At 45.6% G+C, this 27974-nt stretch overlaps 1 protein-coding gene across 3 annotated transcripts in view; it reads right to left on the reverse strand.

The window, feature by feature from the left end:
• Window positions 1–2186: 2186 nt before the first annotated feature.
• The window catches only part of rreb1a (ras responsive element binding protein 1a), a 45983-nt gene continuing 20195 nt past the window's right edge, over window positions 2187–27974 (reverse strand). For 2 of the 3 annotated variants that reach the window (XM_027013269.2, XM_027013270.2), the window contains 11 exons: window positions 20161–20289; window positions 19556–19785; window positions 16338–16427; window positions 16053–16216; window positions 12239–12389; window positions 11655–11797; window positions 9513–9702; window positions 6860–9401; window positions 6586–6750; window positions 5655–6410; window positions 2187–5384 (listed from right to left, as the gene is read on the reverse strand). In XM_027013269.2, coding sequence (XP_026869070.2) covers window positions 4831–5384; window positions 5655–6410; window positions 6586–6750; window positions 6860–9401; window positions 9513–9702; window positions 11655–11797; window positions 12239–12389; window positions 16053–16216; window positions 16338–16427; window positions 19556–19785; window positions 20161–20289 — 5114 coding nt within the window. In that variant the 3' untranslated portion in view covers window positions 2187–4830. Of the gene's footprint in view, window positions 5436–5654; window positions 6411–6585; window positions 6751–6859; window positions 9402–9512; window positions 9703–11654; window positions 11798–12238; window positions 12390–16052; window positions 16217–16337; window positions 16428–19555; window positions 19786–20160; window positions 20290–27974 lie in introns of all 3 variants that reach the window. The other variant, XM_027013271.2, reaches the window with a different exon arrangement.

Genomic DNA, 27974 nt, shown 5'->3' on the forward strand with positions numbered 1-27974 from the left:
GTCCACACACTCTGCTGAGTATGTGTTTTGTGCCTGGGCAAATATGGCTATGTTGACTTGTGAGGTACGGTTACATATTCAATCCCTCTATCAGAGGTCTATCTGTCGTTATTGTGAAAACAACAGTTAGTTAACCAATATCAACTTTATCTTTATTGAATCGGAACAATCATTTTAGGGCAGGATTTACTGCAAGACGGTTGTATATGCATATTTTATCACATCATAAACGTTTTATATGAACAATAGCATGTATACGGCTTAAAAGCATACAGAGGTCATGTATGCATGTTGTTCCATACAAGTACAATATTCGAAGTATATGCTATGTAATAATTGCTATTAAAATATGGAGGAAAAAATTCTTTTGAAAAATAAAAGGCGAAATTCCTGTTTAGTTTTCGCATTACATTTGTGGCTACCTTGGTAGAGATCAGTTAAGATTGTATGTCGAATATACGATGATGCTTTTCACAACCATTCAGCTTTACTGAACTGCAGTCGTTCAGTCGTTGCAATGCTGAGGCCTACAGCAAGGCATTCGATACTTTGTTCCTGCACGATTGCTTAGTTATAATTTAGGTTAAACTCTTTCCATTTTGCACATCGAGAGCGTTACCATGCGCTTACCAATAAAGTAGCCACAGACATGTGGCCGTAATTTCGCTTAAAATTTTTGAGCAAACCGTTCTCAATATAAGTTCTTTTTTATTCTTCTTTTGCAATCATGGAAACCTCGGAATCTGTCATAGGGGCTGCGAGTCCTGTTCTGTGTCAGTTCGGGGAGATAGCTGCTACCGTCGAGCTTAGTAAGTATTGGTTTATGCTGGCATGGACTCTGCTCCTGGTTTCCAGCTCATGATTCCGAACAATCAAATTCTGAGTTATACTTGAAATTGCACTGGAGCAATTTGAAAACTGATGTTTTGAACATGGCAATGTCACACTAACGGCCCCAATCATCGAATTGTTAAAATGCCCAAATACACTGAGATAGAAGAGACAATGTAAGTGATATTTTTAACAAGTGATATGGTTATAAATGAGGCTAATTCTCTCCTTGTCCTCTACTAATAAATACATCAGAATTTTATCTATCATGTTTTGCCGTTCACCTCGTTTCCTTCACTGTTATGAAATGCCTTGAAGCAGATCATTTTAACAACAGCACCACCTAAAGGTCTTAAGAAAACTAACGCACTAAAATGGGCTGATTTGATACAGATTCACACAACCAGAGGCGCCTCTTGCCATAATGCAAGGCAGGCAACCGCTTGGGGCATCCGAGGGCTGTCAAACTTTGCACATGGCCACTGCGGTATTTTAAAGTTTGCAGTTATAGTATGAGACCTGAATTCCCTAAGGGGGCCCAGCCTGATTCCACTCACTCCCGTGGCAAGTAGCAAGTAGAGTGTTTAATGACAAGTTGTCAACAACCAAAGCCACTCGAAAGCGAAGAGAAGTTCCCCTTCTAAATATAATATTTCTTTAGTTTACTTTTGGCTAACTCGAACATTAGATTTTCTGTAGGTAATTGGTGAATGCTGTGTCTCTACGAGCTAACTTACAAGTTATGGGTGTTTGAGTTATTCTGTTTATATCATAAAGCCGATGAACGCTGGTTGGATGGGTCCCTCTGAATTTTTGCCTACGGCCCCAACAGCCTCTAGAATTACCAAAGCACATAACCTGTCTAGCAAGTGTGTTTTGATGTTACGCACAGTGAAATGCTCCCTTGCTTAGCAATCCTTTTGGGCTAATTTATTTTAACCCATGGTCTCATGTACTTCGCTGTTTTCCATAGAAATCCCTACAGTGAAGACAAGAATTGTTATTGTTCAGGTTTTTGTGAAAAATGCTGTGCGATGAATCTTACAAAACCAGGCTCACCTATTTGTCTCGTTTTATGTTAAAGGTAACCAGTTAATCAAAAAGTTAAAACAATAGTATATATTCCATGACTCGAGTATGATCCGATTCCCTGTGCTATGAACGATGTTTAAAGATTTAAACAAAGGGTGGAGCATGTCTTATTTCACATCTTTCTGGTTACCCTGAGCACTGAACTGATCAGTTACATCATAATTTGTGCATCTTGTACATCATTAATTAAAAGAGGGGGGAAAGGTAGAGAAAAAAACCAAAGTGAATGGCTTATCTGCTACCATAGAAATATGACCATTTCATATTTTAATACAACTTTATTGCTTTAATAGATTTGATACAGAACAGCTTACATTTCTGATTCTGAAGCACTCATTCGAAGAGCAGAAGTAGTGTGCCAAAATACTTTTGATGATTCTGGTTCCATTCAAGTCCAGTAGAATTATTTTTGTAGATGTGTAGCAGCGATGCAAAGCTCCCTTTGATATTGGTTAGAACTTAAGACAGTGATAGGTCTGGTATGTCATTCTGTCTGCCATTCTAGACATTTTCTAGTCATTTATCGCAGGATAAAAAGAGACAGAGCAAGAAGGAACCAGAAGTAAAAAGACTGAAGAAACATAACTTGGAAAATAGCATGAGACACCAGAGGAATGTGGGTTTGCATGGATTCAGTAACCACCCCCCCCCTCCCCACAGACACACATTTATTTTAATTCACAGTCAAGTGCTAGAAGTAGTGATTGACAGTTCAACTTGTTCAATAAAATCAAAAATTGGGCAGAATGTTTGCAACTCAGGAAAAATTAAAATTTTGAGTAAGCATCTTGTAAAACCCCTGAGAGCAAGATGGTGTGGGAGGGCCGAGAAACAGAAAAAAATACCCCTAACTGACCAACAAAGGCTAACATGCAAAACTAACCTAAAGATTCACCCATAGCAGAATAAAAAGAAATTTCACAGTTTTATATGACATATATCAAGGAAAACAGAAGTCATTTCTCAGCCAAACTGATATAATAGTGATGATAATGATAGGGAAAAATACAAAATGGACCACACAGTCTATAAAATATACAAAATGTCTACATAAAGCTTTTGGATCAATAGTGATTATTGCTAGAAAAGACCCAGTTCAAAGCCTGGGACACTAAGTATTGAATTTGAATCATTTCTCTCTGCAGCATAATTGCATTAATACATGGCTTCTCCACATTAACTTCTTTACCCACACTGGGCTACAATAAATACATTTAAAACAGTCTGTGTGCATTCTTAACAGGAATCCCTACACACATACATACACCCAAGCGCATGTGGCTGTACATACAAAACAGTTGCAACACCAACCCAGGAAAAGGTATGAAAAGAAGCAGAGTCCCAGAATACATTATACAGATTGAGAAAGCGATTGCATTTTTATTCAAGTTCATTCAATACTAGCCTTGTGCCTGAGAACCAGAGTAAAGGGGGGGAATACTAGTATTTCCCCACTAGATGGCACAGTGCCCTCTGTGGTGGGGAAACGCGGCATCCGCAAGAGGTTTCCTTCCGTCAACTTGGCCAAACCCACCCCCCACCCCCCCTTGCCTGTTAATACTCTGTTTCATACTGCACATGGCTCTTGCACCTGTCATAAGTGGGTGTCATCCAGTCAGCTTATGACTGGTCCAGAAAAACAGATGTGTCCATCTATATTCTACAAGTCCGTCGCAACTTCTACAGTCTCTGTGCCTTTTGAGGTTTGTTTTGAGTCTGAGGTTCACACAATTGAGAAAAAAAAACAACAACAAAAAAAACCCAAAAACACCACCACAAATGATAATGTCATTGATAATGTCATTGAGATCTTTGTAGAAGAGGCGTACAGAATGATGAAGATGGACCTGAAACCGGTGCCATATCCAGGTAGGTGGCAGCAGGGTGACAGTGTTCAAGTACATTTAAATAAAGAAAATGCAGACTAGTGTTTACCAAAACAGGCAGATTGCAGGCCGATCTAAAAAACATGAAGGCTTGAAGTAGAAGGGGTTTCGGAAGACATTAAATCTCAACACCTTTTGGGTCAAACACATCACATCTGTTCATGTGTGCTTTTCTGTGTCATTGTTTGATAATGATACTGATCTGGGGGGGAGAAATTCTTAAACCCCTTAGATTAAAAACACTGTAGTTCTCTCATCTCCTGTCCTTCACTTTCTTCTGAAAAACTGAAGGTTAAAACAGGATGTCTGACATGGTCAGCGTAGCTGGTAAATTAATGATATTTCAGGCAAATATTGCCAATATGTTTCATGATAGCAGAGCTGTTGCCCACCCTGAGGGCAGCCCACGATGCCCAATTGCAGCTGTACCTTCATCTCTGAAGCCTCTGCAACTTTTTGTGCCCTCCATTACATAATAACAAAAATCATAATTCAGTTTGTCAGATACACTGGAGGCCTTTCTACTGCTGAAGAAAGATGAAAATGGAAGGGTGGGACTGCATCTGTGAATAGCCCTTTGAAGAGTAGGCTGAGTTTGTTTAATGTATTCCAGTTATGCTCACATGCACAAGCCTCGACATAGAAGTCTCAGTAGCCATATGCCAGCTTGTTTTTAGCCTTTGCTGGTTCGCCATATAAACCTGGTTTTCACACGACCATACTCTATTCAGACACTTAAATCATACAAATTATACCAAATTGTTCATTTATTGCTTAATGCACTTTCATTGAAGATCCCAAAAAACAACCAAAAAAAAAAAATCTTTATAAAATACTCTAAAAGTCAACTAGATCATCTGGTAGTAGATAAAGATATAGCAAAAAGTAGCAAGGCACTTGGAAACATGTTAATCTTTGTTTTTAAAATGTTTTGTATTACAAATATTCTTGTACTGTATGGCACTGCCTCTGGAGTCCACTACTGCCAGAGGATAACCGGAGAAAAACCAAGAGCTGGTCTTCACTCCACTCCCAGCAGAGGGCACTCATTGGTGGGAAGGATGTGCTCGACATTGGGCTTGGCATGTATATCCCGCAGGCCTTGTAGGCATCCCGCTGGCTGCTCTACATCTGTCCCAGAGGTGGTGGGAGAATTTGCGACCTCCTCCTCCTCTGCTGGAGGATCTTTGGGCATCTCTGAAGCTGGTTCAGTTTCTGCCTTCTCGGCCAGCGTGGCCTCGCCTTCAAGTCCCCTCTTTAACACTTTTGTCTCTGTAGTTGTGGAAGTTATTGCATTCTTGCTTTCTTTCCCCCGGGACTTTGGGCTCTCCTTAACTGTTTCCATAACTTCGCTCTCATTTTCAGAAGGAGGGTTGGTACTGGTGGGGGTGCACTCTCCCTCGCTTGCTGAGCGTCCACTGAACCCCTCCTCATCCCCAGCTCTGCCCGTGATCCCTGCCATGGAGCCATCTGCCTCAGCCCCACGTGGCTTCTGGTGGATGCGCTGGTGCCTGACCAAACTGTGCTTCAGGGTAAAGGTGCGCTCGCAGGTCTGACACTTGTAGGGCCGTTCACCTGGTTAAAACGGTTAGTTGAAGCCATCAGAGCATAGCCTGGCTGACCAAGCTACACATAAAAGAATGCTGTTCATTAAAGAGAACAAGCAACTTTTCTACAATATTAAGCCACATTTTCAAATAAATAACCCTGTCTGTAGAGATTCTCCGATGCAAAGCCATTTTGATCCGGCGTATGTACGTCTAGAACTTAAATGCATCATATCTCTAGGAAAATGTATAATTTTATCTACTTCAATTTTATCTTGGGGGATTTCGTATTTCTTACCTGTGTGAGAGCGCATGTGTCTTGTAAGGTCCTGAAGACTCCAGAAGCGCTTGCTGCACACACTGCAAATCTTCTTCCTCTTGTCAGTTTTGCTTCCAGAAGATTCTGTCTCCCCGTCACAACTCTTTGGTTCGGCCACACCTCCTTCTTCATCACTCCTCTCCTCTTTCTCCTCATCAGAGCCACTATCCATCGCACTGCCTGCCCCTTCGCTGTCTGCAGTCCCCTTTCGCTCCTCTTTCTCGGCCTCCTCATCTACTTCTTCCTTCTTCAGTTCACAAGATCTGGCTGAGTCATCAACTTTGGAGTCCATGCTAGCTGCGCTTTCCAGTAGGTGAACCTTTTCATGGCGTGCCAGGGTTGCGGCATAGCGGAAGCACTTATTGCAGTTCTTGCAGGTCAACTTGGACTCGTCCTGTGGTGCTGGCCGCTCGAGTGAGTCACTGTCCACCGTAGGAGAAGACTTGGGCTGCTCACACTCCAAGAACTTAAAGTCGATCAGCTTGCTGGCGAAGTTCAGGTCTAAACTCTTGTTGCTGTGTGAATCATCATCGTTTTCTGTGCCTTTCCTCTCCATTAGCTCAAGCACTTGCTGGTTTTCCTGCTCCTCCGAGTGAAAAAAGGGCTTTACTGCAGCTGTCTCTGTTGGCTTGGCTGGGGAGGGTTTTTCAGCATCCGACGCAGTCAACTTTTCGGGGGCAGAATTAGTCAGATCCATTGCCTCACCGCTGGGGTACTCTGTTTCAGACATGCTTTCTAAAACACAGCAAAAATCAAGCACTGTAAATGTATCTAGAGCCATAAAATAAACAGTATGTTGTGTATTGTAGAATGCCGTCATTCATTTTGTTTTACACAGAAAATGCTCACTAGTGGTGTACTTTAATGCGCATTTTGCAGGCAGCATGCTTGTCTTTTAGTTTGTTGTTACCTGCACTCTCTTGCGAGCCGTCCTCTGGTTCTTTGGGTTTGGTTATGGTACCGTTATGCCGTAAGATCCTGTTGGTTATGCCGTGCTTGCGCAAAAGATGGCGCTCACAGTTAGACTTGGTTGAGAAAAGGGCATCGCATTTCGGGCAGGGGTATGGCTTCTGACCTATACCATACATGGAAAAGCAGTGTTCACTAATGTTCTTAAAATATATTAAGTGCAAATACACTGAAAAGTTCGAGAACCTGTCAGCAAGAGGCAGTCTATATCTCACCTGTATGAGTCAGCATATGTCGCTGGAGCGAGCTGGCCCATGGAAAGACTCTTGGGCAATATGGGCAAGTCAACTTCTGTACAGAGTTTGAGTATGCATTCTTTTTCCCTTTGGACTGCTGAGACTGTGAGGCTTGTCTGCTTGGCTTTTCATCTTTACCTTCTCTCTTGTCATTCACACATGATTTCTCTCCTTCTTTCCTTCCTAGCTCAATTGCACTGGTTTGCAAGTAGGTGCTAAACTTGTTGGCATCGGTAGTGGCCAGCATCTTCTCTACACTGGCAAATTCTCCACTGGACTCGAGGTCGATGCTGGTGTCTGAAGAATTCAATGCTGGCTTCTCTCTAGTTGTATTGATGGTTGATCTTTTCTTGCATCTCTTCTTAGAGCCCTCCGTGTTATCTTCACATGGGGCTTCTGTGACTTCCTGTTTACAGGATGCACCGGAACTAGATGGATAGCTGTTTTCCCGTTTCAGGAGGTCAGGAGCACCAGAGACAGAAGAGATTATCTGGGCAATGGAAGCCAATGGTGGCAACTCTTTCACACCAGCTGAGCTGGGTTTGGGAAGCAGGGGTTTCAGCCGCAAGGCTCGACCTGCTGCACTGGCTGCACCCAGAGTTGTCAAAGCTACAGGAAGCTTGTAGCACCCAAGCTGCTGAGGCTTCTCATCAATGGGTCTATCAGTCTGAAGGCCCTTGACAAGGGTGTGATCCATTATGTTAAGGGAGCCCTGCTCCTTTTTAACTTCCCTTTGCAACATGGTGTCAGTATCTCCCTTCATTTTCTTCTCTGGATTCTTGGGAATGGAGAGATCAATGGGTTCCATGGAACTGTCATAAGATGCTGTCTCCATCTTGATCCCAGGAGAACCACTCACACTTCCAGAACTGCGACCCATGTGGCTTTTGTTTGAGAAGTCCAGGGGTTGGTCCAGATCTCCGCCATAGAAACTCAAGTCCTCCACTTTAATAGGCTGCAGAGAGGCACTTGGTGTCACCCCGTTGAGTGGAGAGGCATCAGGGCTGGTCTGAGAGGGAGCAGTGAGAAGCGTGGCTATATGTTCTTCTATGTCCTGCTCTTTGACCTCTGGGTGTTGTTTCAGTAGGTGGTGGATGCAGTTCCGCTTGGCCAGGAAGGCTGCTCCACAGCGTTTACACTCAAATGGCTTTCGTTGGAAACCATTGTGAGCACGCATGTGGATTTGTAGGGCTCGGTAGGTCTTCAAGTCCTCACCGCAGTATCGACAAGTGGTGTCTCCTGATCCAGTCAACTCCAATGCATCCGATGTAGAAGTGGACGAGGTAACATATTTGATATTTTTCTCTATTTCTTTGCGGGTGTTCTTCATGTGCTTTTTGCGGAGGTGGCGTTCACAGTTGGCTTTAACAGTAAACGGGTAATGACAGACTCTGCAGACGTAAGGCCGCTCACCACTGTGGGTGCGCAGATGACGGATCAGTGTGGCCTTGTCTGGAGCAACATAGTCACAAATATTGCATTGGTGGGGCAAGATGCCCAGATGATAGCGCATATGTGCCTGCAGCACGCCTGAATACGCAAATACCTGGTCACAAAATCGGCAGGGGTAAGATCCTTTGCGAGATGTTCCCTTCTTTCCAGATGACTCTCCTAGCTTGTCTTCTTCCTGCTTGATCTGTTGTTCATCTGTGTCCATGGGCATATGAGCATCCCCCATGCACTCTGCCTCCATTTGCATTTTTTCCATGGACCCTGGGTTGCACGTGGAGGATGATGAAGATGAAGACGGGGACAGTTCCTTGGTAATCTTCAGAGGAAGGCCGGCATGGGGTGGCAAGCTGGGGCTTATGCAGCCTAGTGAGGCCTGCTGGGTGCTCAGGAGGAGAGGGGGCGTAGAAGTTGTCATGTTGGTCCTTGGAGCCCCCAGAGGCTTCGGTTTGAGCGGCGGCATCTGCTTTTGGCCTGACGGCATTGCACTACATGGAGCCTTGGACAAGGGTGGCAAGCTGATCTGTTGTGGGGCAGCAGAAGCCACTTTGAGGATCTGCTGTATGTCCGCCAACTCCATTCCAGTCTCACCGCAAACCTGCTTCACCACCATCCCGCCATCTGGCTGGACAAGGAAACCAGTCTGGAAAGGCTGTAGGGAGAGGAGTTTAAGAGCCTCATGCTGGGACAGACCCCGGAGAGAGGATGGGTCCACCAGAGACAGTCCAAGACCACCGAGGAGCCCAACCTCCTGCTGGTCTGATGATGCCTCCACGTGAATGATTTTGATACCGTCCAGTTCTGCCTGTAAGGACTCCTCTTCTGATGTTACTGGTTTGACCTGGGAGATGTGCTGCAAACCAAGTGCATTCATAAAACTGCTTTTCTCTGGCATGAGGGGCTCTATGCTGGAAGCCTGGGAAGAAATGGGCTCCTGAGTGTCTTCGGAATCCTCATGTGTGGACTTGTGCAGGTCTAGGGCCAAACGCAAAGGGAAGGCCTTGTCACACGTCTCGCACACAAAGTGATGAAACTTGCTGGAGCACCGGCGTAGATTGGTTTCACACCACACCTATGGATTTGAAACAAAGTAGAAAATAATAAAAATCACACAAATTTTCATACCAGATGGTATAGATTTTAGGATCAGTTCTTATGAAAGATGCAGTTGACCGATACTTACTTGGGCAATGTGAGGAAACTTGCGACAGGAGAAGTCAATGAAGGCTAGATCATTAAAGCCGAGGGGTATAGAGGGGTTGTTCTGAATAAATGGGTGTCCATTGGGGTCAGTTGGCAGCTGTTTATGGATCACCGAGTTATGACGGAGCAAACCCCTGTGTGTCCGAAACGAGATACAACAGAGCTCACACCTAGAAGAGGGGACAATGCAACTCTTAGGATACGAGCCTCAAGTAAACAAAAAATTCTCCAAGTGAAAAATAATCCTCAATATGCACTATATCTGCTACAACTTCTGTTTTTTTTTTTTCCAAACAGGGTTCATAGCATAGGAATCATTGACATTATGCTAAACTTCAAAAAAAAAATTCTTATTATAACTCTGTTTCAAAGGATGTGTTTGGTAACTGCAGATGGGGGATTATTTGCAGTGTGAATATACTGTCTAGTATGGGCCAGCCAGAACTGCAGCCATTCTCGCTGTCTGTCAAGCACAGAGAGAGAGAGAGAGAGCTGGATAACGTCTGTGACGCTACACACAACTCCTATCAATGGCCCAGCCCCTCACCATCGTTCCGAGGTGTCTGTGAGATGCTTTATCTTAATGCATGCAGAAACACACATACACACCCCTGTGCGTGCTTTTGTGTACAGTTTAGGGGCTTTTATATTTGTTATTCAAGGTGCACATTTTTGTGAATGCTCTGATCCCTTGCAATACTACAAAACAGTATCAGGACACATACTGTGGAGAGAGCAGGCTTGCATATAATAAGTCGTGACCTTTTTCTGTTGTTGGCTCCCCCAGGGAATCTCATATAACCAATGTACTAAAACCCTTTATTATGGGATGTTTCTTTTCAGTTCATTTTTGTGCGCATGCATGTGTATGTGCACAACAGGTTACAAAGAGTAGTCACCTGTAAGCGTATAAAGTTGTGGGGGGATAATGCGTCTAGATCATGCGAGCATCCTTGTATCTGCAGGCGTATGTGCTAAACTGTTGCATTACTCTGCACAGCAGAACCCAATTCACAGCAGCCTAGATCCTCTTAACCTGCTCGCTTAGCTCTTGTGATTATAAAGGATTAGTGCTAAATTTTCTGTACTTCCATGCAACAGTAATGGCGCAGTGAGACTCAATAGGCCACGTGCTGCAAGTTCACCTCAGCAAGAACCAGCTCTGTGCAGCTATCTATTAACTACAGCTGAAGAAGTCAGCCATTGCATGAGTGGTTTTAGGGCAGGAGTTTGCAGGCTGATGTCTCCAAGGATATGGCATCCCCACCCCCCAACAGAGAGGTCCAGCAGACCGAGTTCTGAAGCTTCCTTCTGTGACTCATTAAATCCCCTCAACGTGCACACACACACGGCCTCCATGCTCCATGGTTTTCTTTGCCTCTCCCTCCTCTCTCCCTCCATGATTTCCTCCCTCTCGCTTCTCTGTGCCACTCCCTGCTTTGGGGCTCAGGGGCCAAACGGGAGGCGCTGATGAATCCATTAACCCTCTCACGTCTGAGAGTGCATGCAGACAAACACCACTATAAATCACACAGGTATGACTGTAGACCGTTCACTCTTTACACAGCACGCTATTCAGGTTATGGAAAAGACCCTGAAACAAAGCCCACTTGGTATGCAAGAGGACTCTCCTCTCTGCTTGGATGTGTTAAATTATGACTGGTACAGCACAAAGAATGTGGCACTCTCATAATCTCCCAGCAGCAGCAGTGGTCCTGCCCAAAGCCCCAGCCTCTGTTCTCCCCTAGCAACACAGCTCTCATGTCAGAAAGAAACAGTCCTGCTATAGCACAACAGACATCTGCAGTGACCAACAGGCCCAAATGAACTAACAGACAAATCACCACAGTCCTTCTGCTGTTGATCACACATGATTACAGATTCAATCTTACTCATCCTTAACGTTTACACGTTGATATACAAATGTGGTTTCGGTATCTTATGGCAATGTGTGATTATATATAAATGTGTGAAATATATATATATATATATATATTTTTTTTTTTTGTATGCATGCATGCATGCATGCATGCATGTATGTATGTATGTATGTATGTATGTATGTATGTATGTATGTATGTATGTATGTATGTATGTGTGAGCGCGCAGGCATGTTTCGAACCGGAGTGCAGCATCAGGATGCGTATCCATATGGGCCTCCAGGTCATATCTAGAGCTGAGGCTCTTGTAGCAAATGGGACATGTCAGCAGCTCATCTTGGCCTTTGCTCGGTGCCTGCTCATCTAGTCCAGTGTCCTCCACAACCTGCAACACAGAAGACCTCCATTAGCCACACACTGCCCACTCCCAAGACAACTTCCTGGAGGGGCCACTGGAGAGTGAGAGCAGGAGCAATACCTTTCATCATTATACAACTAGATTCCTATACTCAACTATTTTATGAACAAATAGCTTGCAAACATGTTCTAGCATTAATAATTTGCTTGATTAAACACTTAAAATAACAAAACGTAACCAAAGACATTCTAAGAAACTTAACTATGAACTCCAGAATATCCGATAATTCTTGTATGAGCGATAGTTAATGTTTATTTATCTTTAACTACTTCAAGAAATAACAAGACACTCCAGATGAAACTGCTGACACTGGTAGGAGGAACTTATACTCCAGTGATGCTTGGTGAATGCAGAGCACAGTTAAACGGTGTCAAAACATAGGCGGTCTTAAGCAGGAACAAGCCTGACCCTTTTACTGGACGGCTCGACCGTGCGCTCTGCATCTTCATCGCGGCTCGGTTTCCTCTTGGCAGCAGCCGAGGAGCGCCTCCGTTTGACAGGCGAAGGTGGGCTGGTGGGGAGGGGCACAGCTGGGTCTTTGTCGTGGATCTTCATGTGCCTGTGAACAAACTAGCTCTCTTAGCTCTTCCATGCAACCGTAATGGCGCAGTGAGACTCAATAGGCCACGTGCTGCAAGTTCACCTCAGCAAGAACCAGCTCTTTGCAGCAAATCCGTTAACTGCGGCTGAAGAAGTCAACCACCGCATGGGTGGTTTTAGGGCAGGAGTTTGCACTGATGTCTCCAAGGATATGGCAACTTTTCATCACTTTCTGATCAAGGCGAATATACGACAGCCAGTTCAACGGATCATTTAATTACTGGCAATCTTATGAACACCAATCATTTGCACAGGCATTTTTATGTATATATTAAGGAACTCCAAAAAAAAAAAAAACAGCTGTTAATTTTGAAGAACAGAATCAAATTAAATCAGTTAAAATATATAAAGATGTGCAATAGTACAAAGAGCAAAATGGGACATTTACATACACACTGTCATATGCACATCTTGCACATCATATATTGCACTTCTGCAATATAAACCGTACATAGACACTGCATATGGCGGCGGTAGTAGTAGTAGCAGCAGTGTGTCATTAGATATCCATTACAGTCCCATCTATTTTACTAGAATCACTGGGTATTGGGGTCAAGACCTTTGCTGAATCACACTGAATTCAGAAGTACTGATGGCAAATCATCTAAACTCACTGGGTGGGAAAGCTTAGAATACTGGGTTGGTTGCCAGATAATCTGCTGGAGAGAAGCATCTCTCTGTATCCCGGCTGCATGCACCCTGATGGAAACAGCGACCAGAGGAAAGGCACTAATGAGCTGAAAAGCCATGTAATTATCCCTGCACCAGCATATGCCCTTACATGGATGTGCGTGTGGACCTGGGACAAGCCTCACGGAAATCATCGTAGAAAGCACGAGCAATGTCGCATGAAGAGGGAAAGCGGCAAGTCCTCTTCAGCTTAACACCCAGGAAGTGAAGGCAGTAATGTAATTATAGCAAATATGCATTCTAATATTTAAAGTAACGGCTTGTGAACGTTGAGGGAACTGGCCAGTGCCAATGTGACGTCCCTTGTTCTCTTTTCTCACGTTCTCTTTGCAACTGCCTGCGTTTTCCATGCTTCACTGCAAGGAAATGATTTAAACTAAGCCAACACGGGCAAAGGATCAAAGCTTGTGGAACTGTTATGCAACAGGTCTACACTGATAACAGTGTCTTTCCATGACACAGAAAGCATCAGCCAGTGTGGTGTTGACCTCACAAAATTGTGCATCCCTGCAAGTTTTTCTTCTAACCTCTTCTAACAACCTTTGGTTGTGTGTATGTAGATGAGGTGTGTGTGAGTAGTTGCAAGTGCGTGCGTGTGTAAGAAAAAGGTCAGCCATCTCTGGTCCTCAGGGTTTCAGCTTTCAGTAGTGGTTTATTAATAGCAGGCAGTGAACTGGCCGCCCATGTGGGGACCTGACCATTTCACTGCTCTGGACTCTGACCTCAGAGATGTCCAATCACCGCTAACCTGTACTGCCAAGTCAGTAATCTGATTGGATGGAGATCACCTTGTACAAGACCTTGTACATGAAGACCTTGTATGTGATGGAACTCAGTCTACATGTATAACTTTCACATTACAATGGAAAGCATAAGGGATTGAAATATTAGATCTGCACTATCTAGTATAAGATAAGGAAGGATCATCTTGCTAATGCTGCCATATGAATTACATTAATAAGAAGTGCAGTATTTTTTTCCTGCAGATTAACCCCCCCCCACAAAAAAAAAAAAAGTTATTCATTTCAATATGCTTCCTGTCCTTGAATCAAGTATGTTTATTTAGAGAATTATGACACAGCTAGCTAATCTGTAAAGGACCATAAAACTTGTTGATGCCTCTACAGGTCCATTCCATCCAATCCTGACATTCCAACACAGCACCTTCATGCAAAGGCAGGGGGCGCCGTAGTGTCAGAAAGTTCCTAATGCAATGTCACATCAAGGGCACTACTAAGCTCGTGGCAGTTTAGCTGTGTAACCAATGCCAGAGGAGTTAAAGCAAATAAAAGCAGCCAATCAGCTCACACCCTCCCGCTCTCCTCTGTGGAGCTGTGATCTCTCCCTCTCTCTATGGCAACGGTGACTCCCTTCTCCCTACCCCCATTCCATGTGATGCTTTGGCACAAAATGGCTGCCTCCTTGCCAACAACAGACAACTTCCCCATGCATCACGTTCTGCAACAGTCTTCTGTACTTCAACTTCTGTACAGCTTCTGTGAACTTTTTTTCTAGAACGTTATTTAATACCTAACCACATCTGCATGCAAGAGCAGTTCAGTGGCGTTTTAGAGGCAGTTCTAAAAGGTAGATGGACCAGATTCTTCACACATCAGTCACCAATATACAAAGCATGCCGTTTTCAGCAGATCACAGCCACATTCTGACAATCAGGTTACAGTTATGTCAAACCGCTGTGCTTCTGGCCTATAGTGCCTACAGTGCTTGCACTCACTCCCTCCCTCCCTCCCTCCCTCCCTCCCTCACATATTTGCCCCTGAAACTCCAAAAGGATGTTCATGTTTACCCCTCCACCACCTTGGCCTGTGGGTAGGAGATACCACAAGAAGACATGGTGGACCAGGGGTGTCAAAGTCATCCTCCACTTCCTGAGAGTTTCCCTCCTTTCACAATAAACTGTCTGCACTGTGCACAGTAAAGAGCACTTCAACACACACACACACACACACACACAACGCCCATCTGTTTATCTCAGTGGCACACATGCTGTCCATGCAACCCCAATTCAGGCTGATGGAGCAGAGTTGGGGCGAGGTCAAGCGTATAACTGCCAAAGCAGCACTAAAACACCATGCCTCAGGTGAATTCTGATTTCTGCAGAACTCTTAATTCATTTATTATGGAATTATCAGCCATTAATTATCTGGTTTTAATATTCTGAATCTCTGCCATTGTTCTGTCACTGTCCTACGTGCGTCTTCTGACTGTGGTTTGGAACAACGTCTTTCTGGTGTCTCATATATGAGTAAATGTGCCAAGACAGAGGTGTGGCGCACTCATCACACAGCACACTAACAGACAGTGAGCAATGGTATTTAATGAAGGATAGGACAGATATTTCCACTTCTGTCTTGATAAGACACCCACAGTGTACTACCACAGCAGTAAAACATCTGAATGCCTTCTCCAGTCCACTGCGTGTTCTCCAGTACTAGTTTCCTTCCATGAGAATTAGAATTCCCTGCTTCAAATAACCTGACTAAACTTATTTTATTAACACCCTTTCATGAGCTGAATTAGGACTTCAGCTCGGACTCGTTCTCTCTGCCCCCCCCCCCCCCCCTTTCACACACACACACACACACACACACACACACACACACACACACACACACACACACACACACACACACACACACACACACACACACACACACACACAGTCATCTTTGGATTAAGACGCATCAATTGTTTCAGCGTCACCCAAATATCCTAACGTTTTTTTATACAACAGCGCTGAGGAGCAGAAAGCTCAGCGGAACAATGGTTCAGTGCAATCTAACACAAGAATGGCTTGAATGAAACCGCAGCATTGGCTTAATATAGCCCGAGAAAACCACGCTACTGGAGCCATCTCGGCCCAGGACGCCCAGAGGACTGCAGGTGTTAGAACATGCTGTGGGGCTCCAACCTGTGCATGTTGCCATTGGTGGTGAAGGTCTGGCCGCACACCGTGCACCTGTAGGGCCGCTCACCGCTGTGCACCAACATGTGGCGGTCCAGCGAGCTGGCCGAGCTCAAGCACTTGCCACAGATGCTGCACGAGTGATCCGTCGCTCCCGCATCAGAGTTGTGCTGAGCAGAGTGAGACACAGCGTTAAAGCTTAGAGCACTTATTGTGCATGTATGTACATGCATGCATTTATGTAAGTGAATGTGTGTGTGTGTCTGGGGGGGGGGGGGGGGGGGCCGTGACCTGGCGAATATGCATAGTAAGTTGATGTTGAGTTTGACAGTTCTTGTCACACAGAGGGCAGATGACAGAAGAGGTGTCATCTTTGCAATCCTATAAAAGAAAAAAAAGAAAAAAACTCATTACTTAGAAGGTGCTTAAAACAGGGAGGCTGAAAGCCACTTAGGGCAACTATTATCCACACAATATCCATCCATCTATTCCCAAAGTCTCCATCTATATTTACACATATGCATACACACTTCCCATTACAAACCAAAAATGATAGAAGTGTATGCGCCATTACTTTGTACTTTTTGAGCTCCTCACCGACATGGGTGAGAGTATGCGTGTTAAACAGCACAGTCCAGGGAGTGTGAGGAAAGTCTCATCTGGTGACATGGAACGAGGCCTTGTCTTCTGACCTTGAGTGGTTCGTCAGCCCTCAGTGTATGTATAAGATATCAGGCTAAATAAATACTCAGCTAGATAAATATGGGAGTATGATGTGGCCTCTCATTGGCTCTGCTGTGCTCAGATTCGGAACTTGTGCGTTTGGATTCTCGGTGCCTCTACTGCGCTCCGGTTCAGGACTCGTGTGTTTGAGCTCCACGTCTTCACCCTTTCGGCTCGATGGACTCCTATTGTATGATACAGTTTGGGTCTACAAAAGGACACCAAATCATCAGAGTCACGTACGTGGACTCAGACTGAAAGACACATCAAGCCTACTTCCTTCCTAGACACCTTGGGGCATTCAGTCACAGGTCTTGAGGGTGAAAGAGGGGAGAGGCGATTTCCATCGCTTCATCCATTTTTTTACATGCATTTACATGAACATATGTGAGAGGAGCATCCTGAATGTAGGTAGCTTGTGTGTGTGTGTGTCTGTGTGTGTGTGTGTATTCCTCTTTCAACTTGAGTGGCAGAGCAGTGTAACCCGACACCCTACACTCCCTCCCACTGGTGTTGACAGTAGAGGAGATCATTAACTGGGAGCTGGATGCACTGCTCTCGGGCCCACACGGCCCAGCATACCATCACACAGCAGCTGAGAAGGGACAATCCAGCGCACAGACCCAAATGGCTGGAACTACACTATAACTACACAAAAGCAGGAAACAAGAACCATGCAATATATGCACCCATAACCGCAAATCACAATCTTCAAAGGCATATATGTTTTGCAGAAAACAATCAAGCCTAAACTAAATTTAAAAATTAAATATACATTTCTAAATTATATGTACACATTTTCATATTATAAGCATTGCCATTTGCTTTATATTTTTGCTTAAAGGGAATAATGCAAGCAGTCCAATTCTGACAGTACTGTAGAGTGGGAACTTAACTGCCTTGCATTTCATTGCCTGGGACAGGTTTAAGATCTAACAGCATAGATGCAATGTTAAGTGGTTACTAAATCTAACTTCATTGCCTAAAAAATACAGCTTGTATCAGCTGCATCAAGGGAGCCGGACTGAACAGAAGATAAGTTACAAGGTAATAATTCTTTAGCTAAATGGGAGGTGTAGGTCAAGATGTGATGGATCTAAGATCAAATCTTATAAACTGGAGCCAACAGAGAGATGCATCTGCTCAATACTGCTTTAGGTAACTGTGTAAACTATGAAGTTTAGGTAAGCAGTTACGTGATTTGTCATTTTTGGTTTTTATTTTTGCAAAGTAAATTTTGATGAACAGAATCAAGTACTTCGGATCGACGTTAATTTGTGCGATTTTTTTTTTTCCATTACACAAGCAGATTTTAATCAACATGTTTTTCCCCCTCCGTTTTGTTGACCTTTTCTGGTCACAGATGGGAACCTGGTAACTGATAGAAAGTGCAGACGGGCCAACAGCCAGTGGCCACCTGTACTGGCCCTTTAGGCCTGTGTCTTGGAGGAGCAGGGGCCTTCTGCCACGTTCGCCAGACTACGTGGGGTCCAATCCAACCAGTTACATAAGGCACACTTTTGCAGTTTCCTCAAAAAGGGAGAGGCATGAGAAACCAGGCCTTCTTCAGGACAGAACAACATGACATGCTTTTACAGCCGAGATTTTTTAAAAATAATTTTTAAAAGCTTTTTTCAGCATTTATTCGAGCACAACAAAAGTCAAACACTCCCCATCGGTGAAATCTCGAATGACTATTTCTAGAAAAGCAGATGAATATTAAAGGGATAGAGTGGAGAGCTCCAGTACGGCCCATGAAGAGGATGGCTTTGGAGACAAAACATTTGCAGACGAGAGTGTGGGGCCAGAAGAGGGCTGCGCGTGTGGTGAGGGGTCAGAATTGACACCTGTTACCCCCACACGAGGGGGGTTAGAGGCCTGAGAGTGCACGCTTTAATCAGCCCCATGTGACGGCTAGCCGCACAGACAAAAGGGGGATTGAGAGGCCAGAGGACCATGTGTCCCCCTGTTCTGACACAGGAGAACACTGTGTGCATGTCCACAGACCCCCTCACCTACGCCTTCACACCCTCTCTCGTTGCTGACACACACATGCACACACTTATATAGTGATACGCATGCTAAAAATTACATCATCCCATCCGACCTAAGAAAATAAGGCCTTTGGTTCAGCCTTGACCATACGCCAAATGTCAAAAGTACTTTGGCCACCCTGCTGGATGCACATTTCATGTCTTTCTAGTCCACTGGCAGCTTCAGCACACCAGACACTGTTGCGAGAACTATATCGCCACCATCGCCATCCTGTTATCGCCACTCTAATGGGTGCCTAGTTGACTCTTCAGTCTGTATAGCGTGTGCGCACATATGCAAGGATGGCACGAACAGCCAATACTAATCCATTTTACTGTTAAAGCGGCTCATTTTCAATTGACAACTGCCTGGGCCGTCATTGTAGGTTTTGATCCTTGTTTTAAAGTGCACGGAGCTCCACTGCTCGTGTGTGAGGTTGAGTGAGTGACGGCGCTGGTCTCTGCAGCATCTGTTGAGTGCGCTGGAAGTGTAGCTATGGGCAGGAGCAGCTGGAGACCTGCTGGCAGGCTGCAGCGGGTTTATTTTAAATGGACAAATGAGGGCATCTGTGAAAGTGAGTGTACAAAGCTCTGTGTGTGTGTGTGTGTGTGTGTGTGTGTGTGCGTGCACGCACGCGCTCTCAGCAAGTGTAGGAACTTTATTACAAGGCTTTACTGAGTGTGTTGTCCCACAGCAGTACATGTAGTGTGTGCACATGTGTGCGTGGTTTATCCACCCACGTTCCCACATACCTGGTTCTTCCTGGTGTAGCGGCTGACACCAGGGCTTTTGACAGGAGCCTTGGTGGGGGTGGTGGAGGTGACCTCCACTCCTCCATTTAGCTGAGCTGCTTTCATGACTGTACTCATCATGGACTTGATGGAGGACAAGTCCACCCCATCCACTCCCTCTGCCCCGGCATCCTCCCGGAGCGGCCCGCTGCCTCGCTCCTCCATGCTGTCCCCGTGTTCAACTGGACTCCCTGAAGGGAAGAGACACACAGCTTCCTATGAAGCACAACTGAGGTCAGATGATGGCAGTTAGAATGTTTAGGCCATCGCATGACGGTTTCCACGTAACAGAAATGACCAAAGTGGCGTAATAGGTAAATAAAAGTGGATACTGCATCGCCATGGCTTGTTTACATAGTAGGCTACTATTTAGTACATTAAGTTAGCAGGTAAATTAGTATCAGATTAGTATTTAAATGAGATGTCTCTAAAGCATTTAAAAGTGACGTTTAAGTAAATGTGAAAGTGTTCCCTCTGTTGCATGTGATCTCACTGATGCAACTCTGTGGGCCCAAGTTTTCATTCCTCTCAGGTGTTGTTCATCAGCCAGGTGTGGCCGTTCTTACCAGCATGCCTCTCTCGTGCTTGTGTGGGGGCGGGGCTCTCTGACTCATCTGTCTGCTCCGTCGCCTTGGCACCGGGGGTGGAGCTTAGCACCTCTCCAGCCCGCTTTTCTTCTGATGTATGATCCATCACTGCAAGAGAGGACCGGGGGCATTCAGAACGCCCAGTCTGGTAGCACAGCTGAAACTCCACCCGCTGAAACGGAAACTCCACCCACTGTGCTCCAAAATACCAGATGCCAAACAAAAACACAGAGCAGACAGCGAGATTTGGTTTGAGCTAAGGATCTGTCTTCTACTGAGGTCGTGGATCCTTCCGTTGAAAGCTAGCCGTCGTAACTAAACCGGAGGGCATGTCATTAGAGTAGCAATCGAGTGCTGTGAAAACTCAAGAGATCAGAGCGTCGGATATTTGACGGCTGCGTTCAGAGAAGCTCCATCTTAGAGGGAGCACATGTAGAAGCTCTCTGGTGCCTGGAGGGTCAAAGAGTGGGGGAATGTGTCCCCCATCACTGCTTTATCCTGCCTGAGTTTTATGCGTCTGGCACCTGTCTGAAAATAAAGAGAATGTGTATGGAGGAGAGGAGGGTGCATCGTACTTTTTTGGGGGAGGGGCGTATCTGATAAAATACAAAAAAATAAGAACAAATGCAACACAAAATTGCTGAATTTAAATGACCATTTCTTTAAGTGTTATTATTGGCCTTGGTGGTCTGTCTGCAGTGCACTTTATATTTACTTAATACATTTATTCTTTTTTTTTTTGTGTATTTGAAATATGTTCACAGGTAAAAACTGAAAAAACATTTAGGGAAAATAAATAAATACATACGCTGATGACAGATATCGCAAAATAGCATTTCACTGACCACTAATGAGTATAGCATAGACTAGCTGAAAGTTAGCTAAGAGCTAGTTCTGTCATTCTCAACCAAGCCCTAGTACTGAGCAAAAGATGGGAAAGAGGAAGTAGAGAAATATGAAAGGATAAAAATGAGAGAGAGAGAGAAAAACTAAGAGTTCTCCCTCAGCTAATTGCCATTTCCCGTTTACAGCCTCACAGGAAGCTCCTCTCCGGTCCAGGCCACTTCCTTCTTACGAGTTAGTGAGAGGGAGAGGTAGAGACAGACGGCGCGAGTCAGAGAGAGAGGGAGCGAGAGCACATGCGAAAGGGAGCGCGCAGAAGAGACAGTGTGAGAGAAAGCTAGAGCGCAAGCAAGTGAGAGAGAGAGAGAGAGAGAGAGAGAGAGAGAAGGGGGGAGGGGATCTGTGCACTGGTCTGATCAAACACAGTCCAGGTGTTTAGTAAGCTGGATGGTTGTCCATGATGATAACGGACATGCTGAACGGAGACCTCAGCTCCACACCAGCGGCGCAACAGTACTTCAGCCAGCTGGACCCAGCCCAGAGTCGAACACGAGCTAGTAGCGAAGCCTGCTAGCCTTAGAGCGTTCGCAGATATGGACAATAAGCAAGGCAAGAGCAGATGAACTCTAACCTGCGAGCCCTCCACACGTACAGTACAGACGGTGTGGGCAGGGCATCTTCACGCATGTTCAGGAGAGGAGAGGAAAGGTAGAATGGGCGAGAGAGGGAGCGAGTGTGTGTGGGGGGGGGGTGGACAGAAGAAAAAAGTAGCAGGAGGGAGGGACATATGCAGAGAAATTAAAGCGAAAAGGGAGAGCGAGATGGAAAGAGGGGGAGAGAGCTTTTCTGACACTCAGATTTCAGCCCTCCCCCAAAGCCAAACCACTACTGAAATTATCCTCAATGTATCATTTAACTCATCCCTTATTCAAACTGTCAGTACGAAAATATTCAATGGTGGCAACATGAAAAACAGAGTTGTCAGGGGGAGGGGGTGGTATGTCTGGGGGCTGCCGGGCCACCAATCACCTCTCAGCTCAGGCTTGGATTAGTCCGTCCCCCCCCCCCCCCCCCCCCAATCAGATGAGCATCCTTGAGTCTGATTGGATGGGCAGATTCTGGGACAGCACTTTTATGGCCTGCGAAATGAACAGCAACAGATGATGGAGGGAAGGCGGGAGGCCAAGACGCGATGCACAAAACTGAAAGAAAAAGCTGATGGCATGTGCATCATGGGACAAAGTGTCCTGCAAAGAGAGGGGGGGGGGGATGGAGGGATGAGCAGAGGAGAGACGCAGTGAAAAAGTGAGCGGCATTAATTGCACAACTGTGGGGCAAGTTTAGAGTTGTATGGGAGCAGGAAGGAGAAAGGAGGGGGAGAGAGGGAGCGAAAAGGGGGGGGGAGACTCTCACTCCCTGCCAGGAGAAAATACAAACGTAAGGGTCCAGGGAGTGCTGCTGTTACTACATCTGTTCCAACCCATCACTCTCACTGAAACACACACACACACACACACACACACACACACACACACACACACACACACACACACGCGCGCGCGCGCGCGCACATGAATGCATGCACATATACACATGCACTTGCACATGCGCCCCACACACACACACACACACACACGTTTTAGCTCATCCTTGTAAGAAAAAAAAAATCCTCTGGTGTGGAAGAACAGAGGTGAAACTACTGAGGTGCAGTAGTATGGAAGCTTGCGCGTGCGTGCGCTCGCTCGCTCATGGCTGTGTTTGTATTTAGCAGTAACACAGGCACATGAGGGTGGAAAAGTCCTCACACAGTGCCAAACACTCTGGAAAAGAATGCCCTCCCTCCATCTCTACAGTTCACTTCAGTATGTTTTACTGGCACGATCATATGTAGTTACAGTACTGCCAAAGCACCATCAAAATAAGAACAGATGGACTGAGAAAATGCTGAAGAACCGATTTCAATTGCAGCCAGATCTCTAGCTAGCCATTTCTATCTAGTTACCTTCATCACCGCTGTCTTCATATAATTCGCCTCTCTGCCAAACATTACAAAACCTCAGCTCCGCTTGGGGCCTGACGTTCAGTGTTCAGCTTCTCCGCGACTGCCAGGAAAGCCCCGCCCCGTTTCGCCAAAACCGCGTGAGCGGCTGCGGGATGCGTCATCGCGAAGCCCAAGCCCCATCCAGCATCAGAAGGGGAAAAAAAAAACCAACCAGCCAAACTGCATTATTTCCTGACCACAAAATCATTGCAGTGCTCACTGCTGCTCAAGGTTTGAGTAGATAAAACAGGACCTGGCTGGTACAGGCAAGGACACTGCAATCCATCATCCCAGCAGGCAGGGTGGAGGCGAAAGAGGTGTACGTTTTGCATATGTGTGTGTGTGTGTGTGTGTGTGTGTGTGAGCGTGAGAGAATGCACGTGTGTTGGAGGTGGGGCTGATGGAGGTGTGTGTGGGACCCTGTGACAGAGAGCTCATTCAGGGGCTAAAATGTTTCCTGCAGTCCTAAAACTCAAGAGCACCACCCTACTACAGAGTACAGAGGGAAATTTCTGGAAGTGCATCACTAATGTAAAATGTATAAAAGGTCCACTAGGTGCACTTTAACCAGAGCAGGCTCATAACCGTACGCTCTCTTCATCTCTGGCCATGTATGACTGACACACTCACCTGGTTATTTATTAGACAAGCCAGCATTCATTCCTAATCTAAATTTACCTATAAATAAGGGGCAGAGGGCCAGAGTCTCGGCTCCGCCCCTAAAGCCCACATCCCCCCTCCCTTTTTTATGTTCAAAGAATAGCACTCTGAAAAGCCTGTTTTAATAGTTGCCCTCTGCCACTGAAATTCCCGTGCTGGAGATGCAGAGCTTGTCCATTGGGCTGAGTGTGTGCCCGGAGCCAAACTGCTGAAAGTGACATGTGCACTTCAAAGCTAACATGAGCCGGCATGGTCCAGGTGGGGGTGTTTTTACCTGCTGAGAGGAGAGCACTTCCATACTAGTGGTGAGGGGAAAAAAAAAAAAAAAAGAAGAGAAATATAAGGGACATAGCAGAGAAGATCCGTTCATCTTTAGGAGTAAGAGGAAAATAACTGGAAAATGGTGGTGTGTGTGCGCGCGCATGAGAGAAAGATGGAGAGAGAGAGACAGAGAGAGATGTCTAGGTTGGGAACTGAGGTGAGGGCTTGAGGCACCATAGATCCGGTGACCATATGTTGGCTATTTATTACAGCCTCCTGCGTGTCTGCCCTGACACATTTCTCAGAAAGACACCATGAGCAAAGGGGTGAGGATGAGCGAGAGGGAGAGGGGGAGAGAGAGAGAGAGAGAGAGAGAGAGAGAGAGAGAGCGCAAGAGGGAGAGCCTTACTCGCACGGACCCGTGGGCTGTACACCACAGTCATTAGCAAACAGAGAGCAGAGGAGCGTGAGGAGTCAGAGGAAGGAAGCAGGCTTCCCTCCCTCGGTCCCTCCCTCAGATCTCCAGCCAGAGCAGGCCTCGCAGCCCCGCCTAGTCGCTTACCCACCTACCCTCCGCCTCCCGCAAGCCCCTGAAACTCCAGTCGCCCACAGCGCCGAGACCTGCCAAGGACAAGCTTCACTCGTACCATAACATGGCCAGAAAAAGAAGTGCGAGTGTGTTTAAGGTCCGCTGGGAGCGGCGAGCTCTCTGGGCCTCCCTCTGTCCTCTGGGGATTTCTCTTCCCCTCCTGAGTCACTCTTAACATCCGAGGCCTCATCCTCCCCCCACTCTGGCCTGCATCCTGCCCCGACATGCCACCAGTCAGCCCACCTCCCTATACCTGCCTCATACACATACGTGCACAGTGCTAGAGAAGTGACATTCTAGTTAACATTAGTTTAAGCGTATAGAGTAGGGAGTATGTTAAAAGCGGTCACGAAGATAAAGTAGGGAACTATGCTTCAATTACTTTGAAGCATTACAAATGCTGTGAAGCTTCCTGAGACACACCGGCTATTGAGTTACTTCTTACTCACTACGATAGGAGAGTCCCACAGGACAGGTTTTGCTCAGCTAACATGAAAAAAGAAGACCAGCCCTCTTGGAATTAACAGCATTGTGATAATTAAAAACAAACTTGGCTTTTCACTTTAACTACAGCTCTGATGAAGAACTTTAAACAACAACAACAACAACAAACATGAATTTTGCTTTTAACTACCAAAAGATACTGAAGATACTGAAAAACATAGTTAACCTAACAGCAACTGATTGTAGTCCCACAACTCTCCCCCACACACACCCACTCATTCCCACTGATGACCCATTTAAACCTTTCATGAACATGTGCTCTGTATCCAGATTTCAGTGTCTTGATAATTAACCTAATGAACCAATCTGGCCATTGTTACCACCCACTACCCTGGTGTATTTATATGCATTCTTGTGGTCGGCGCCGTGCTCAATATTGTATCTCCTGAGCAATATGCAAATATGTGGAGGTGTGGGGAGTTAGCTAGCCATGACTAAAATCAAATATACAAAGAACATCTCGGATGTAGGGTAATCAGAGATCCCTTTATATTTTCATATTCGTGGGAAAACAGCTTTTTCTTTGACAGTTACATTGTTGTAAAGTTACTGTTTGAACTTTCAGGACGCAACAGTATCAGAAGCTACTGTAAATGCCTCTACACTGAACAGGTCAATTTGGTTAAGAGGACAAGAATCACATGGCTCTTAGAATAATGACTAATCAGATGATGCTGATCTGTGAACAAGAGGTTTCTTCCCAACGCCACCACCCTTTGGAGGTGATAGGCCTGATTCAATCACATTCCTATCACAACGGCTGTCAGGCATTTCACTTTGCATTAGCATGCATCCCCCTCATACAGATAACACGTTCAGATACAGCCTGCATTTTACAGTGACGGGGGTGAAAATGGGCCCTCAGACACACCCGGCCAGCTAGCATGAAACACCTGACTCACTCACGCTCCAACTATCGCGAGCTTTATCTTTAAAATCACCTCACCGTCACTCCCTCTTACTGTCTCATCATTTGCTTTGTCTAGTCATCTGTTTATCCTGCACTCCTTCAATCTGTTCATTCTCTCTCCCTTTCTCTCAATTTTCAATTCAATTCAAGGTAGCTTTATTGACATAACTATCTTTTTCAGGACACCAGCATGTTTGCAGAGTCAAAGTGCATCAAGGTTGATCTGAAACCAAATCTGGCCAGAGTCGCAGAGAGGAAACATGCCCCTTCTCCCTGCCTCTACCTCTGCCTCTCTACCTCTACCTCTGCCATGCTTTCAGCGATGGTTCATTCATTCATACACACTCTTCCTCATCACCTCACTGTATAACCCTCTCTAAGCTGCGTGTTGTGCATTCTCCAACTCTTTCCAACCAGCTCAATGCTGCAAATGCCTCTGTGATGGCTTATTAAGCTAGATTGGTGCTCTAGGGTTAGCACAATAAGGCATTGTGCAAATCTGGTCGCAATTACTGGTGAAATATTGGGGGAAAAGGGCTGTTTTGTAGTGTATTTGTGGCTATCTTAGTAAGCAAGTATTCAAATCTAATCTAGCCTACAATGAATGGGCAAATTGCACTCAGGCCTTATGTGAAATACCAAAGAAAAAACATTAGGTATGTATATCTGAGCTGTCTTAGTGCACAACTGGAAGTCCATCCATCCTTCTTGAAACCTATTTACTGGGTAAACACACTCAAACATCTTAAATTAACAGTCACACTCATGTACACAAACAAATACGTCTCTAAAACAGCGCAACAAAAATGCTCTCATTAAAGGTTTCCTGTCTAGAACCGGCCCCTACTCTCCACAGAGCAGAACAGAAACAACTCTGTGTAAGCATAAGTGGGTATCTAAGTACATGTACACACACACACACACACACACACACACACACACACACACACACACACACACAGACACACACACACAGACACACACACACACACACACACAGACACAGACACACACACACACACACACAGACACACACACACACACACATACACACACACACACACACACACACACACACACACACACAGACACACACAGACACACAGACACACACACACACACACACACACACACACAACTACTGCTTAACTTCTCTGAAACTGCAGTGATAGCATCAGTGTGTACTCTGCACCATGCCATCGCTGATGAAGTTGACTGCAGGGCGTATCCGTCTGCTTCAAACACAGAGCAGATCAACTCGGAGAGCAGATCACACCCCCCCCCCCCCCCCGTGCAGGGTTCCACATCCCTTCTACAGTGATGAGAAACTGCAGGCCATCAAACCTTGAGAGCTGGTCACACTGGAGAACTATTTAAATCCAAACCAGGCACATGCCCCATCCTTTAGGTGCTGGTCAGGCTACTGGTCGCTTTCAGCTCATGAACCTTTCATGCGGAAAAGCATGGTTTCTCACTCAGATTCTCAACAAGGACAAGCATTCTCTGCTGAAGGTTTTTCATTGCGGCGTGTTTTGAGGAAAGAGTGGGGCTTGTGTGTGTGTGATGAGACAGTTTGTGGCTGTTTGGGATGTCTGTGCTCTATCTCTGCATCTGTAGCCTCGCAGCTGCTCAAACAGGTTCTCACTGGCTGACAGCATGCCCTAGCCATGATGCCCTGGGGCCAGCACACAGCCGCAACCAGACTAACTACGTCTCCACACCAGCACCGCAACTTGATTAACTATTTGTACACACAACCACCACAACCAGATTAACTTCATCCACACCATAGACTTTCAACTAGATTAACTTCACACAACCGCACTGCAACTGGATTCATTTTTCATCCACACGTCACATGACAGAGAGAGGTGGTCTAGATTAAATGTAGATTAACCTCAGGTAAATAAAAGATGCAAGACATGACTTGGCAAACGCATCATGAGCAGCTAAACTACCTCCACACAGGTGCTCGGAGTGTGCAG

The sequence above is a fragment of the Electrophorus electricus genome, chromosome 10 (assembly GCF_013358815.1).
Source record: "Electrophorus electricus isolate fEleEle1 chromosome 10, fEleEle1.pri, whole genome shotgun sequence".
NCBI lineage: Eukaryota > Metazoa > Chordata > Actinopteri > Gymnotiformes > Gymnotidae > Electrophorus > Electrophorus electricus.